Source organism: Dendrobates tinctorius, unplaced genomic scaffold, assembly GCF_039654945.1.
Source record: "Dendrobates tinctorius isolate UK_male_01 unplaced genomic scaffold, ASM3965494v1 ptg000134l, whole genome shotgun sequence".
Taxonomy (NCBI): domain Eukaryota; kingdom Metazoa; phylum Chordata; class Amphibia; order Anura; family Dendrobatidae; genus Dendrobates; species Dendrobates tinctorius.
This window is the reverse complement of record NW_027361802.1, coordinates 21462721-21477702: the sequence shown is the minus strand read 5'-3', so window position 1 is coordinate 21477702 and position 14982 is coordinate 21462721. Positions and strand designations below refer to the sequence as shown.

Sequence of the window (14982 nt, the reverse complement as noted above, 5' to 3'; positions counted from 1 at the left end):
TGGTACCACGTCGCCCTCTTGTGTATGACCCTTGGCTCTGTCTGACTACCCGTCTGTTCATCTCTCCTGTACCTCGTTTGCCCGTACTGTGTGTGACCTCTGTTTTGCCTGACTCTGAGTTGTTGTATGGTGTCCTGTCCTATCTGAATACAGGACGCTAAGCCCAGCCCCCTTGCAGTCACATGACCATAGGTCCCGTGCACATTTTCAGTTTCAGTGTCCGCAGGTCCTATGCATCTTTACTTTCCAGCGCTGACTGGACCCTGACACTATTATCCTGAAGCACGCATGGTCACCTCTGCTGCACACTCCACAGGTATCTTTTAGCACTGCTTCTGTTCTCAGGACACGCGCACTGGCTCTATGAGCAAGTGCAGTGCGGTGTCTCTGACAAAGAGCATGCACTAGTGTTTTTGTGGTTTCATGGTTGAGGAATGAGCGGATCCGGGAAATATTTTTGAGTTTGAGGCAGCAGGAGGAGGCGAGGGCTTGGATATGTGGTTTGAAAGAGAGCGCAGAGTCGAGGATCACCCCAAGGCACCGAGCGTACGGGACTGAGGAAAGAGAGCAGCCATTGACATTGATGGATAGGTCTGGTGGAGGGGTAGAGTGAGATGGGGGAAAGATGATGAATTCTGTTTTGTCCATGTTCAGTTTGAGAAAGCGAGCAGAGAAGAAGGCTGAGATAGCAGACGGACATTGTGGGATTTTTAGTCAGTAAGGAGGCGAGGTTGGGTCCAGATAGGTAGATCTGCGTGTCATCGGCATAGGGGTGATATTGCAAACCGTGAGATTCTATGAGCTGTCTCAAGCCGAAGGTATAGATGGAGAATAGTAGGGGTCCTAGGACAGAGCCTTGGGGAACACCGACAGACAGGGGGCGAGGTGAGGAGGTGGTGTGTGACAGGGAGACACTAAATGTTCGGTCTGTTAGGTATGATGAGATCCAGGATAGGGCCAGGTCTGTGATGCCAAGAGATGAGAGAGTCTGTAGCAGGAGGAAATGGTCTACGGTGTCGAAGGCAGAGGACAGGTCAAGGAGAAGGAGAACAGAGTAGTGTCGCTTGCTCTTGACAGTAAGTCGTTAGTGACTTTAGTTAGGGCAGTTTCAGTTGAGTGATGCGGTCAGAAGCCAGATTGTAACCGGTCAAAGAGGAAACAGGAGGAGAGGTGGGAGGACAGTTCAAGATATACATGCTGTTCCAGTAGTTTTGAGGCGTAAGGGAGAAGAGATATTGGGCGATAGTTAGACACAGAGGATGGATCAAGGGAGGGTTTTTTGAGGATGGGTGTGATTGAGGCATGTTTGAAGGATGAGGGAAAGAAACCATTTGTAAGTGAAAGGTTGAAAAGGTGTGTTAGAGATGGGATGAGGACTGTGGCCAAGTTAGGGATGAGTTGAGACGGGAGTGGGTCAAGGGCACAAGTGGTGAGGTGTGATCTTGACAGAAGGGTGGAGAGCTGATCTTCTGTCTTGGTGGAGAAGCTGGCTTTTGCAGAACAGGGCTGAGCGGCTAAGAGGGGCATTGAGAGCTGCGGGCCAAAGTTTTGTCTGATCGTGTCAATCTTCTGCTTAAAGAAGGAGGCAAAGTCTTTGGCAGAAATGAGAGGAGGGGGAGGAGGTGCTGTGGGACGGAGTAGAGAATTGAAAGGGTTGAAGAGCTGTTTAGGGTTGTGAGACAGGGAGGATATGAGAGATGCGAAGTAAGTTTGTTTTGCGGCAGAGAGCGTGGACTTAAAGCTGGCAAGGGACTGCTTGTATGCGTTGAAGTGCTCAGTAGAATGGGTTCTCTTCCATCTCCGCTCAGCGGCCCTGGAAACCCGTCTCAGTTCTTTGGTCAGGCTGGTGAGCCAGGGCTGCCTGTTGATTGTTCGAGTTTTGCTCTGCGTGAGGGGGCAGCCGAATCAAGCGCTGCTGTTATTGTGGTGTTATAAAAGGTGGCAGCAGCATCTGTGTCATGAAGGGAAGCTATGTCTGTAAGAGGGAGAAGGTATTCAGAGAGTGATTGTAAATTGAGGTGTTTGAGATTCCTGCGAGGGTGAGCGAGTTTATGGAGTGGGGGTTGCGCAGTAGGAGAGGAGAGGGAGAAGAATGTCAGTAGGTTGTGGTCAGACAGGGGGAGGGGTGAGTTATTGAGATTAGTGAGGGAACAGAGTCGGGTGAAGATAAGGTCCAGCATGTGACAAAAATAGTGATAAAAAGAGAATGAAAGAAGCTGAGGATCCAATGAATTAAAGGGTCGTGTTCAGCATATCTTGTATATATATTTATTTGAGACTTTTACTGTCTAGTTTGGACATAACCAGCATAGAGAGTGTTTTGTATGTACGTAAGTGATTAACATACATGCAAAAGTGTAACATTTACACAACAGAAAATGTGTATACCATAGCAGTGGTAACATAAAAAGATATAACATTATGCTCATTGAGTAGTTGAGCAACCATTGACTATCAATACTGCCTATTCTCTGATCAGCATGTGTATTCACTGCTGTCATTCACTGAGCATTGGAGAGGACATGTCCATTTACTGCCATCATAGGCATCTAATTTACAGCACTTTCTTCAAAGGATGATGATAGCCTTGTCAAACAGTTTATATTCAGCATCTACATGTCTGTCACACATCTGACATGTTGATTGTATTACACATGGTGACAAGAGCCATAAACACAGTCACATTGGCTGTAATTGAATTATGCATCTGTTGGCTGGGAAACTAAATGGCGGTCAGAATAAAATGCTTTGTATAATAAGGAGGGTGTAGAGGAAAACTTTCATGTTCACTTTTTAATAAAGCAATACATAAAATACAACATATTACTTGATCTGGCGGTCTGTGTTTTCAACGCAAATGTGTTGTGCAGGGACCGTCGTCCATTTCTCTGCTTCGATCACCATGGCTTCAGCATCCATCAAGCCAAATCCATATAGGTGGCTCACTATTGAGTAGAAGAAGAATGTGGTGTTAACTTGTAAGATTCAAAGTATTACCCCCTCCACAGATATTGTAATGCAATAATACATTAATATTTGGGAACTGTTAATCGCAAAACAGTATAAACAAAGGCTTTTCGTTTCCTCTATCTTAATGTTTTTATAAATGAAAATTGGTTGTCTCAAAGGGGTTTTCCAGTTTTGGGAAATCACTGTACCCTAATTATAGTTTGTTTTAAAGTTTGTTTCCCTGGGTCCAGCACTGAGTCTCTGCCATACCACCCAGTGCCTGCTATAGTCTGCAGTACTGACGTCACGTCGACAGCACTAAAGAATCTGAGCAGCTTGTGCCGTCAACTTGTGCAGAGCTGCTAAGGTAAGTTATTGGCTACACTGCTATTAATGTGATGTCTGCACTGCAGGCATTAACATACACGAGCAGCAGCGAAGACTCTGGCCCTGGGGATGGTGAGAAAAGCACAGTTTGATAGTTTTAAAACTGTTGCTGAGAGAGAGCTTCCAAAAACAGAAAACTCTTTTCTGTTGACCATGCACATTACGCAGCTAACTTATCATACAGCTGACAGCTATCTCTCCCAACTTCCCCATACACAGCAATGACTTGCTTGGCTGAGCGTTCCTATGTTCTCGATGAGAAATCGACTGCCAGAATAATCTAGAGAAACTTAGCACCACTCCTCCAGGATATTCTGTTTGGGGGTAGTCAGGAGGCCCCCAAACTTTAAGTGGCCTGCTGATCCCACTGTCATTGGCCTTTAGGATAATCTATCAGTACTCAAAAACTGTGGGTCCACCTCCAAGAACCAGACACCTTCTAGAGGGGGGGGCTGTGTGTGTGGCTATACCTTATACTAAGTCAGGTCCATCCAAATAGATTTCTATTGATTTTGCTGAGTTGAAGTGGTCCTGGGAAAGGGGGGGGGGGGAAGGTGAACCCCAAACATCAAATTAGATGAACTATCCCGAACAACACAGACAGAAGAGGGCCCCTCTGCAAGAACAATATATGGGCCCTTTCCAGTCAAATAGTTCATAATAATAGACAATTACACTTGCTTTGAAGGTGGTAATGGCCCCCTTACCTCTTGGGCTCCTGTGTGATTCTACAGGATGCACCAGCAATATGTTCGTTCCCGACACCCAAAACTACCACAAATAAGAGGAGTTTGCCAGGACTAAACAAATTATGACATGTTTGCCATTAGCCCATATAAATCTGAATACAGGACATATTGGGCACACTTAGACTAGAAAGGGAAACATTAGACTAGACAGTGGGAAAATGCTGAATGATAAATTTGCTCAATCTTAAGGACACTTCTGTCTAACTTTACACCAACTGTTGAGTGGCTTACTTTGCAACACATTTATAGCCCTAAATGTCAACTGTTCCATTTTTCTTCCACACCTCTTCCTTTGGAACCATATGTTACTGCCCTTTGCCAAATAAGTGTTTAAATCAAATATTAAATAGGTCCAAGACTTGATATGACTTTATGCCCCAAATTTTGCACGTGTGCCTCAGTCTGTGTTCAAACACATTAGTAAATCTGCCCCACTGACTTCAAATAATAGCTGTGATTATGGACCTTAACTTATTTCTACAATGAAAAATTCTTTCAAACAGCTCATAGATTTTCGATACTAAATATATATGACGCATGATCTAAGCAAAGGCCCAAATGTTTTTGCCTAAAGTGTTTAGTCAGATTTTGGATCAGTCAGTGTTGGTCCTACATCATAGAACTCCCCTTTGTGATGTACTCACATGCATCTATGACATATGAAAGATCATTTTCACTGATATTCCCTTAACAGCCATTAAAATAAGCTGCCATCTGCATACACTTTACTTCTATTCCTAAGAGGCCATGTTCTGCTCCATGATGTCAATCAAGATACTAAACTACAAAACATGTAGAGAAAGGATTATGCAGCTCACCTACCCCAGTGTCACAGATCAGACTCTCTCACAAATACTGAAGAAAACACAACGTATGATGCAGCACCAAAGTTCTTAGAAGAAAACTTCCTTCTTTATTTGGAACTTCTATAAAATCCAAAAACGACACCAGCCACCATAAAATATAATGATTAAGCATTGTTATCTCATTCTGATACACATTAACTAAAGCTTGTTTTTCCATACTACATGTAATTATCATGTGCTGTTTTATCGTGTCACTTTTGGATTTTCTTGAAGAACCAAAGAAGTTTTTTTAATTGGGTCTGGATCACACTGTGTGTATTTGTATTAAAATTTACCATCTCATTTGCATATTGTATCCTCACTGAATGCGTAAAAGACAATAATGTATTTGCATTTCTGGCCAATATCAAGAAAAAAATGACCATAGTAATGAATCATTAGCTGAATTTTAGAATCAACAAGATAAATTTACAAGCTATTTCCAATCTCAGTAATAACAATCATGCTACTGTAAGCATTTATTCTTATGGTAATAATAGCAATAATGAGTGTTCAAGACGTCTGATCATCCTAATTTAACACTCTCAAAGAATTAATAGACAAGAGAACAATCTACACAGTGAAGAAATCATTTTCTTTAAAAATAGACACAAAAGTTAAAGGACATTACTCAAGAACAATATATCCCCCCAAAAATCATAAAGGATGTCCAGACATGTGCCTACATTACTTATTAAAAGCTCTGGCCTACATGCGGAGGTGTGCAGCTGCAGGGACCACCTCAGAGAACAAAAATGCAAAGTGTGCAGCGGTGGGAAGGTGAAAATGACCTTGTAGCATACTTTCATCACTATGTACACAAAAGACTTCCGATACCCTATGGTCTCAAAGAACTACACTCACACAGCACACATTCTTCACAAGCGCTGGACACATTATCAGCATCTATCACAAGAAACAGACAGAAAACCCAAAAGCCAAGACAAAAATTATCCATAACCATCAGTTAAAAACCATGCTGAACAAAAATGCCTTTAGAAGGATTCCGCATATCCATATCGGTGGGGGAAAACCACATCTCTTCAATTATCACCAATCATTTAGGCTAGGTTCACATTAGCGTTTAAGTCCGCAGCGTATCATCGGCATGCGCAAACGCATGCAAAACACATGTTTACGCAGTGTTTTTATGTGCATCATCTTAAGCATGACGGGAAAAAACGCTGCGTGTGCAAGCCTTTGTATACGTTTTTGCATGTGTTTGCGTTGTTTATGCGCATGTGTTGTTTATGTGCATGCGTTCGATATGACACCAGACAAAAATGGGCGTGTCTCATGGGATTTCTATTTACATTTTGAAGAACGCATGCATATCGAACGCATGTGCACACATGTCCTTGCATACCAATGCGTTCCCATAGACAGCAATGCATTTTTTGACCCATTCATCCGCATGCGCATGCCTGCGCATATTTGACGGATTTTTGACACCTGAAAAAATGCAACATGGTTGCGTTTGCCGGAGACCCCAAAATGACACATGCGTACGCAAAAGCATGACACTGCATGCAAATGCATGTCCCTGCGTACACCATGTTAAATATATGTATGCACGACGCATGCGGATCCATGCGGATCAAACACTGCACGCACAAACGCTAATGTGAAACCAGCCTTAGAGATTTAATAGGGTTAAAATAAGGTATGGACAGTACATGTAATCAGAGTACAACTAAAATATTAACCCCTTAGTGACAGACCCAATTTTCAGCTTAATGACCAGGCCAATTTTTACAATTCTGACCACTGTCACTTTATGAGGTTTTAACTCTGGAACGCTTTAACGGATCCCGCTGATTCTGAGACTGTTTTTTCGTGACATATTTTACTTCATGATAGTGGTAAAATTTCTTCGATATGACTTCCGTTTATTTAAGAAAAAACGGAAATATGGTGAAATTTTTTTAAATTTTGCAATTTTCAAACTTTTAATTTTTATGCCCTTAAATCATAGAGATATGTCACACAGAATACTTAATAAATAACATTTCCCACATGTCTAGTTTACATCAGCACAATTTTGGAAACAATTTTTTTTTGTTAGGAAGTTATAAGGGTTAAATGTTGACCAGCGATTTCTCATTTTTACAACAAAATTTACAAAACTATTTTTTAAGGGACCACATCACATTTAAAGTCACTTTGAGGGGTGTAAATGACAGAAAATACCTAATAGTTACATCATTCTATAAACGGCACCCCTCAACGTGCTCAAAACCATGTTCGAGAAGTTTAGTAACCCTTTATGTGCTTCACAGGAAATGAAGCAATGTGGAAGGAAAAAATTAACATTTAACTTTTTTTACATTTTACTTCAGAACCAATTTTTTTTATTTTCCCAAGTGTAAAAAGAGAAAATGAACCATAAAATTTGTTGTGCAATTTCTCCTGAATACACCGATACCCAATATGTGGGGGTAAACCACTGTTTGAAAGCACGGCAGAGCTCGGAAGGGAAGGCGTGCGTTTGACTTTTTCAATGAAGAATTGGCTGGAATTGAGATCAGACGCCATGTCGTGTTTGGAAAGCCCCTGATGTGCGTAAACAGTGGAAATCCACCACAAGTGACACTGTTTTGTAAACTAGACCCCTTAAGGAACTTATCTAGATGTGTGGTTAGCACTTTGAACCCCCAAGTGGTTCACAGATGTTTATAACAGGCCCGTAAAAATAAAAAATAATATTTTTCCCCAAAAATGATATTTTTGCCCCCAAATCTCTATTTTCACAAGGGTAACAGGAGAAATTAGACAACGAAAGTTGTTGTTCAATTTGTCCTGAGTACCCTGATACCCCATATGTGGGGGAAAAACACTGTTTGTGTGCATGGCAGAGCTCGGAAGGGAAAGAGCGCCGTTTGACTCTTTCAATGCAGAATTGGCTGGAATTGCGATCAGACGCCATGTCGCATTTGGAGAGCCTCTGATGTGCTTAAACAGTAGAAACCCACCACAAGTGACACCATTTTGGAAACTATAACCCTTAAGGAACTTATCTAGATGTGTAGTGACCACTTTGAACCCCCAAGTGCTTCACAGAAGTTTATAACGCAGAGATGTGAAAATAAAAAATCATTTTTTTTCCTCAAAAATGATTTTTAGCTCGCAATTTTTTATTTTCACAAGGGTAATAGGAGGAATTGGACCCCAAAAGTTGTTGTCCAGTTTGTCCTAAGTACGCTGATGCCCCATATGTGGGGGTAAACCACTGTTTGGGAGCACAGCAGAGCTCAGAAGGGAGGGAGCATCGTTTGACTTTTTGAACGCAAAATTGTCTGGAATTAATGGTGGCACCATGTCACGTTTGGAGACCCCCTGATGCACCTAAACAGTGGAAACCCCCCAATTCTAACTCCAACCCTAACCCCAACACACCCCAAACCCTAATGACAACCCTAACCATAACCCTAATCACAACCTTAACCCCAACACACCCCTAACCCTAATCCCAACCCTAACCATAACCCTAATCATAACCCTAACCCCAACACACCCCTAAACCTAACCAGAACCCTAACCCCAACACACCCTTAATGCTAATCCTAACCCTAACCACAAACCTAACCCTAACTTTAACCCAACTCACTTTAGCCTAACTCTAACCCAATGGGAAAATGGAAATAATTATATTTTCTTTATTTTATTATTTGTCCCTAACTAAGGGGGTGGTAAAATGGGGGGTTATTTACTATTTTTTAGACCCTATCACAGTGACCAAAATGAACCAATAGGAAAAATTTCCCTATTGTTGCTGGCCGGCAGATCTCGGCGGGCGCACTGCGCATGTGCCCGCCACTTTCTTACCGAAAGAAGGCGCTGGTGGCCGTGGGGGGAAGCATGAGGACCCAGGAACACCAAGAGGTACCGGGGACCCTATTTCTCTCTACTCTGATGTGCGATCACATCAGAAGAGACAGAGAAATTAAATGGCAAATCTGACTTTTTTTTGCGGTCACCATGGTACTGTTAATAATGGCGACCGCAACACCATGGTTGGTAAAAACCAACCCGAATCATGTTCTATGGGGTCTCGGCTGACCCCGGCAGCCAAGACCCTGGAGAAATTCTGACTCTGGGGGGCACTATACACTTTCTCTGGGGTCTCGGCTGACCCCGGCAGCCAAGACCCCGGAGAAATTCCGACTCTGGGGGGCACTATACACTTTTTCCACAATGCCGTGAATTCACACCGCTGTGGTTTAAGTACCCTTAACGACCACGGTTAAAAGACATATCGGTGGTCGTTAAGTGGTTAAAGCCAAATCGACCCAGATATTGCTAGATAAGAGCACAAAAACGGTCAGGTAAAATAGCATTTGGGTCCTGGACTTTAGGAAGGCTCAAAAGGTCCTTTTGGCTATATGAGAAGACCAATACTATTTAAGAATTGTGATAATTGATGATCCTGTTGGAGATTTTGCATTGAGGCTGATGACCTTCAAGTTATGCCAATGGCTTTGCTCTCAATGGAAGTCTAGCTATACAGTACAGTAAGACTCCTGAAGCATTTCATGTAATTTGCTTCCTCTTAGAGTCTATTCTATAATTACCTGTGGCGCCCATTGGATAATCTGTTGTTATTGATATTCCTTGCCTAGTAGCTGGTTTTCTATCCATTATTGTGGGGGGTCCTTTGTCTGTTATTGCTTACCAAAGCATTACACAGAAAAGTTCGACAGTGATCCAGAGCATAGCTCCTTTCAGGATCTGACAAGATACTATTGAGTACAGATTATTAATGCCTTGCGATATGGAATTACAAATCATTGGTCTGTACTCACCAATCAACAGAGGACATGCTAAATTTTAACCTTTTATGTTATAGAATAGGGAATAGGACAACATAAGAGTTCATACTTTTGACCATAATGCCTGATAATAAGGTTTAATGATTATAATTGTTCACTGATTCAATCAGGGTAACAAACCAAAAAGGGATTTTTGTACATTATAAAATGTCATGCTCTACTTTATCACAACCAGGCATTAAAAATAAACAAAAGTTTGGAAATTAAAATCATTAACATTGTTCATTAAAAGTGCTATCAACCCATTTTTCTTTTTGTAATTTTTAAAATGTAAAATATGACAATATATATATATATATATATATATATATATATTGCCTATAATACAAAGGAAATGTGTCATCTTTAACTTTAGGCTTTCTAGAGGTCATTCCATCTTCAACTTGCTGAACTGTTCACAATAACAGTAATTTTGAACAGGGGAGCCCAAACTTTTACATGTCACTATACTTAGTGCCATAATCTAAACTATTTTCTAATATACTTGAATTAAAAAAACTGTTTTATCCTTCCCTAACTACACTAACTTCTTTTTAATTTAATTTTTCACTTACATTTTGATGAAGCCAAATGCATGCTGAGATACTCAAATGAAGCATCATCAGGCAGCCGAGTCTGTGGTCACTGCCGCAGCCCTTGCCCCCATCCTTAAATGAAGCGTCATCTGTGACACTCGTTTCAGGAGCTGGGCTAGTCCCAGCGCGCTATGCACAAAGCCGGCGCGCTCCCTCGTCAGCTCAGATCAGCAGTAATGAGCAACAGAATGCATTTTCAAAGTACCCAGCGTACAGAGCCCAACACAGCCCCCTCAAGTGATGTCACTCTGCACGCCAGGAATACTGACAATGTGCTGTGTTTCTGGCTCATTACTGCTGATCCGAGCTGGCGAGAAAGCACGTCATCATTGTATACATCACACAATGCACATCGCGCTGGGACTAGACCAGCCTCTGAAACCAGCATCACTGATAACTCTTCATTCCAGGGAGGGTGCAGGGGCTGCAGCAGTGACTGCAGCCACTGCCCCCTAATTAGGGTAGATGCACACGATCAGGAATCGGCAGCGCTTTGGAAGCAGCACATGTCCGCTAGCTATTGAATGCAGGTGAATCCGCATGTGTTCATTGAATCGTGGGGAATCACCGTGTCCTATACATTGTATGGGTGACATTCATCTTGCGGAGCGTCTCCGCAACATAAATAGACATGCTGCGGTCTGGAAAGATGCGCCACATGTCCATCTCCACAGGTAAGCCGCAGGCAACTTTGGACGCATTGAGTTTGGCTGACATTGGTCTAATGCATATGGTGGGGGGGCTTCAGGATAGGCTATCAAATTTAAAGAACTACATAACCCTTTTTATCTATTGCAATATTAATTGTACCAACCTCCCTGGTTTTGAGCTATGACAATCTGTTCCGTCAATGCCATTTATTGAATATGCTACAAAATGCTCCTTGGTAGGCACTGATAGCATACATACAACTGTCATCTGAGCATCTATCACTGAAATACACATGTTGTCTGACAGTTCTTGCTCTTGCATTTAGTATTAATCTATATCTATATCTATCTGCATGGATCGCCTTATAAACAAGCCAGCAAATGGATTTAAAACACAGCAAAATCGACGGGCAGAAGCAGGCAGGCTGAGAATAACTAGCTCATACTAACTTCACTAACAATGGTCCAGCCGGCATAAACCTCCAACCTTCCGAAATCTATTGATGTCATTTCCATCATGATGCCGTGTTCTGGCAGGGAAAGACAAGCCTGGAACCCTGTAGCCTCATGTTTAATCTTTGCAGTGTTCTTATGATGTACATGACATACGGCAAAACCTTTTTGATTCTTGAGACGGGAGTTTTCTGTTTCCCTGGCAACTGTGAACTTTAATGCTTTTTTATCAATATGAAACTATTCATATTTCTTACAAAAGTCTTCTATTTGTAGAGGGTTAGGCATAAATCTCTGAATTAAATAGTGGTAATACTGTAGTGCAGTTCTGACCAATTAATGGGCTGCAGGCCGCAATATAATACAATGCTATATAAGAACGCAATAATATTGTATTCACTAAAACTATATTCACATCATGTCAGAACCCTTGCTTTAGCTTAAAAAGTGGGGACAAAATTATAATGTATGGCATAGGAGATCTCATTTATATGTAGAAATACATGTGTGGCCAATACATGGGACTGACCTGTGACTTATTCCTTCCAAGGACCTTACAAGGAAAGGGGAGATTTATTATGCGAGGAAGAAAGACAATTCTGGAAGCTAAATAGGAAAGGGTTCTTTACAGTTACAGCAGTCAGAATGTGGAATGACCTACCATAAGAGGTAGTAATGGCAGACACTATGTCTGCATTTAAAAAAGGGCTGGATGCTTTTCTCACAACAAATGGCATTGGAGGTTATAGATAATTTAGTGATGCTGCAGTTCTCTACCCAAGATCGTCATGGGACACACTCGTGGACTGCTTCGGATCACAATGTGACAAGTATTGGTAAGTATGTTACTCTATGTTATATGTACTGTATGTCTATGTATGTATTGTATGAATGTATTGTATGTAGCATGCATGTAGTATGTATGTAGTATGTATGTAGCATGTAGTATGTATGTAGCATGCATGTAGTATGTATGTAGCATGCATGTAGTATGTATGTAGCATGTAGTATGTATGTAGCATGCATGTAGTATATATGTAGTATGTATGTAGTATATATGTAGCATGTAGTATGTATGTAGCATGCATGTAGTATGTATGTAGTATGTATGTAGCATGTAGTATGTATGTAGCATGCATGTAGTATGTATGTAGCATGCATGCAGTATGTATGTAGCATGCATGTAGTATATATGTAGTATGTATGTAGTATGTATGTAGCATGTAGTATGTATGATGCATATATGTAGTATGTAGTATGTATGTAGCATGTAGTATGTATGTAGTATGTATGTAGCATGCATGTAGTATATATGTAGTATGTATGTAGCATGTAGTATGTATGTAGCATGCATGTAGTATATATGTGGTATGTATGTAGCATGTAGTATGTATGTAGCATGCATGTAGTATGTATGTAGTATGTATGTAGTATGTATGTAGCATGTATGTAGCATGTAGTATGTATGTAGCATGTAGTATGTATGTAGCATGCATGTAGTATATATGTGGCATGTATGTAGCATGTAGTATGTATGTAGCATGCATGTAGTATGTATGTAGTATTTTTTTTTTTTTTTTTAAACATTTAACACATTAGCCGGATGATGGGACTACTACTGTCCCATCATTGGCTAATGTGTCAATCACTGTCATGGTAGCAGGCATCGCCAGATGGGACTTGTAGTCCCATCGGACGATGCCTGCACAGACCCCCGGACATCAGCACAGCCCCCCGGCAGGCCGGTACAGACCCCCACAGGGTGCACAGACCACCGGCAGGCCGGCACAGCCCCCCGGCAGGCCGGTACAGACCCCGGGCAGTCCACACAGCCCCCCGGCAGGCCGGCAGAGACCCCCGGAAGGCCCGAAATGACGGCGCATCATGATGCGCACACACCGCGCATCATGATGACGTCATTTCGGCTGTCAATCAACTTTGAACTTCCGATTCCGATGCCCGATATTGAAAAAATATCGGATGTCGGTATCGGAATTCCGATACAGCAAGTATCGGCCGATACCCGATACTTGCGGTATCGGAATGCTCAACACTAGTCACCATACACTGCCTTTCCATGGTCGTGTTTTCTAGACTTAGGAAAAACTATGAGAAACTGGGTCTGAGCAGAAAAAGTAAATTAATGTGCATGCAAATTGTAATTGCATACGAACACATGACCTTTACACAGAGAAAACCAAAAACAAAACACAAAACAAATATCCTGGAATAAAAAAGTAAAAAATATATTGCAAAAATAGCATGAAGGTAGTAATAATAGTAATAATAAGGGTATTTAGTTAACATAATTTTGATCAAAATAATGTAGAAGCCATGCCGCCACGTCAAGGCAACCCTTGTGGGACATTTTTTATTCCAGGATATTTGTTTTGTGTTTTGTTAGGAAAAACTATGACTGTCGAATGAGGGCAACGAGAGAGTGACTGGCAAATAAATAAAATGTAACTGGACATATGCAGTGATATGTATTGTTCTATCCACTTGTGTTTATTTCCCTAGCCTTTGCAAAATGATTTAGTAAGTGGAAAAAATTGTTTTAAATGTAAACAGTGACCTCATTTAGGAGGATCCTACCCTAGACCAAGTCTACATGTACGAGGGACTGTTTTTTTTTTTCTTTTTAATAAAACAGGTGCAAATAAGACACTTTGTAATATATCCTGTTACAGAAAACTGCTTCTTTCAGTTCCTGGATGGAACTTTCATTCTCAAAATTCTCAATTCACAGGTAAAATCTGTCTTCAGTGAATACAGATTTTCTCTTTACAGAGATAGGAGCTGAAGTTGGTGCTCAAAGTTCTATGGAGAATTATACCTGTTGATGTCTGTTTTGGCCTTGAGCTGCTACTCTTACCATAACATTTTAATAGCACCAACTGTCATCTCCTGGCTCAGTGATGGTAAAATCCGTCGCCACTGAATACATTTTACAGATCTGAAACCAGGAGTGGGTGATAAATACAGAAGTGGTGACGTGTTTCCATTATACTTTTCCTCTGATTGTTCCACTACTGATTTTGGCTTACAAATACTGACGTGAAATATTGAAAAAATACTGAATGTGTGAACGTGGCCTTACATGCACGATGCCGCTCTGTAGTCTACGGCAGTGCTTCTCAAACTGTGAAGCTGGCCTTATCTGTGAGGTTCCCCATAGTTGCTGGTGTGGTAAAGCTGAACAATCCTTTCAATGGCTACAACAATTTTTTGTTTTACAACATAATAATAATAATAATAATATTAATTTTAATTTGGACTCTTACGACACATGGTGAGGCCCAGACATCATCTTTGTCTGTAATTTTTATAGGAGTTGCAAAAATACTCAGTACAATTGGATATGACATAATTGTAATGAAGTCTGCATTCTTTTCAAATCCTAGTACCCTTTTCTAGATAGTCCTCATGTATAGTCACCCTACTTAATAATATCCTCTGTTTGCTCTCCTTCACTCAAATCGTCATTCCTTTCCTCCTGCTTCCAAGATTGCATTAGTAAGTCTAAACTGCACCTCCTCTGCCTT

The 14982-nt window shown here is 41.2% G+C and overlaps 1 protein-coding gene across 3 annotated transcripts in view; it reads right to left on the bottom strand.

Moving 5' to 3' along the window:
- The window catches only part of PCSK5 (proprotein convertase subtilisin/kexin type 5), an 810488-nt gene that overhangs the window by 375972 nt on the left and 419534 nt on the right, over positions 1 to 14982 (bottom strand). For all 3 annotated transcript variants that reach the window (XM_073543784.1, XM_073543785.1, XM_073543786.1), the window contains exon 11: positions 2828 to 2945. In XM_073543784.1, the coding sequence (XP_073399885.1) occupies positions 2828 to 2945 (118 nt within the window). The remainder of the gene's footprint in view (positions 1 to 2827; positions 2946 to 14982) is intronic.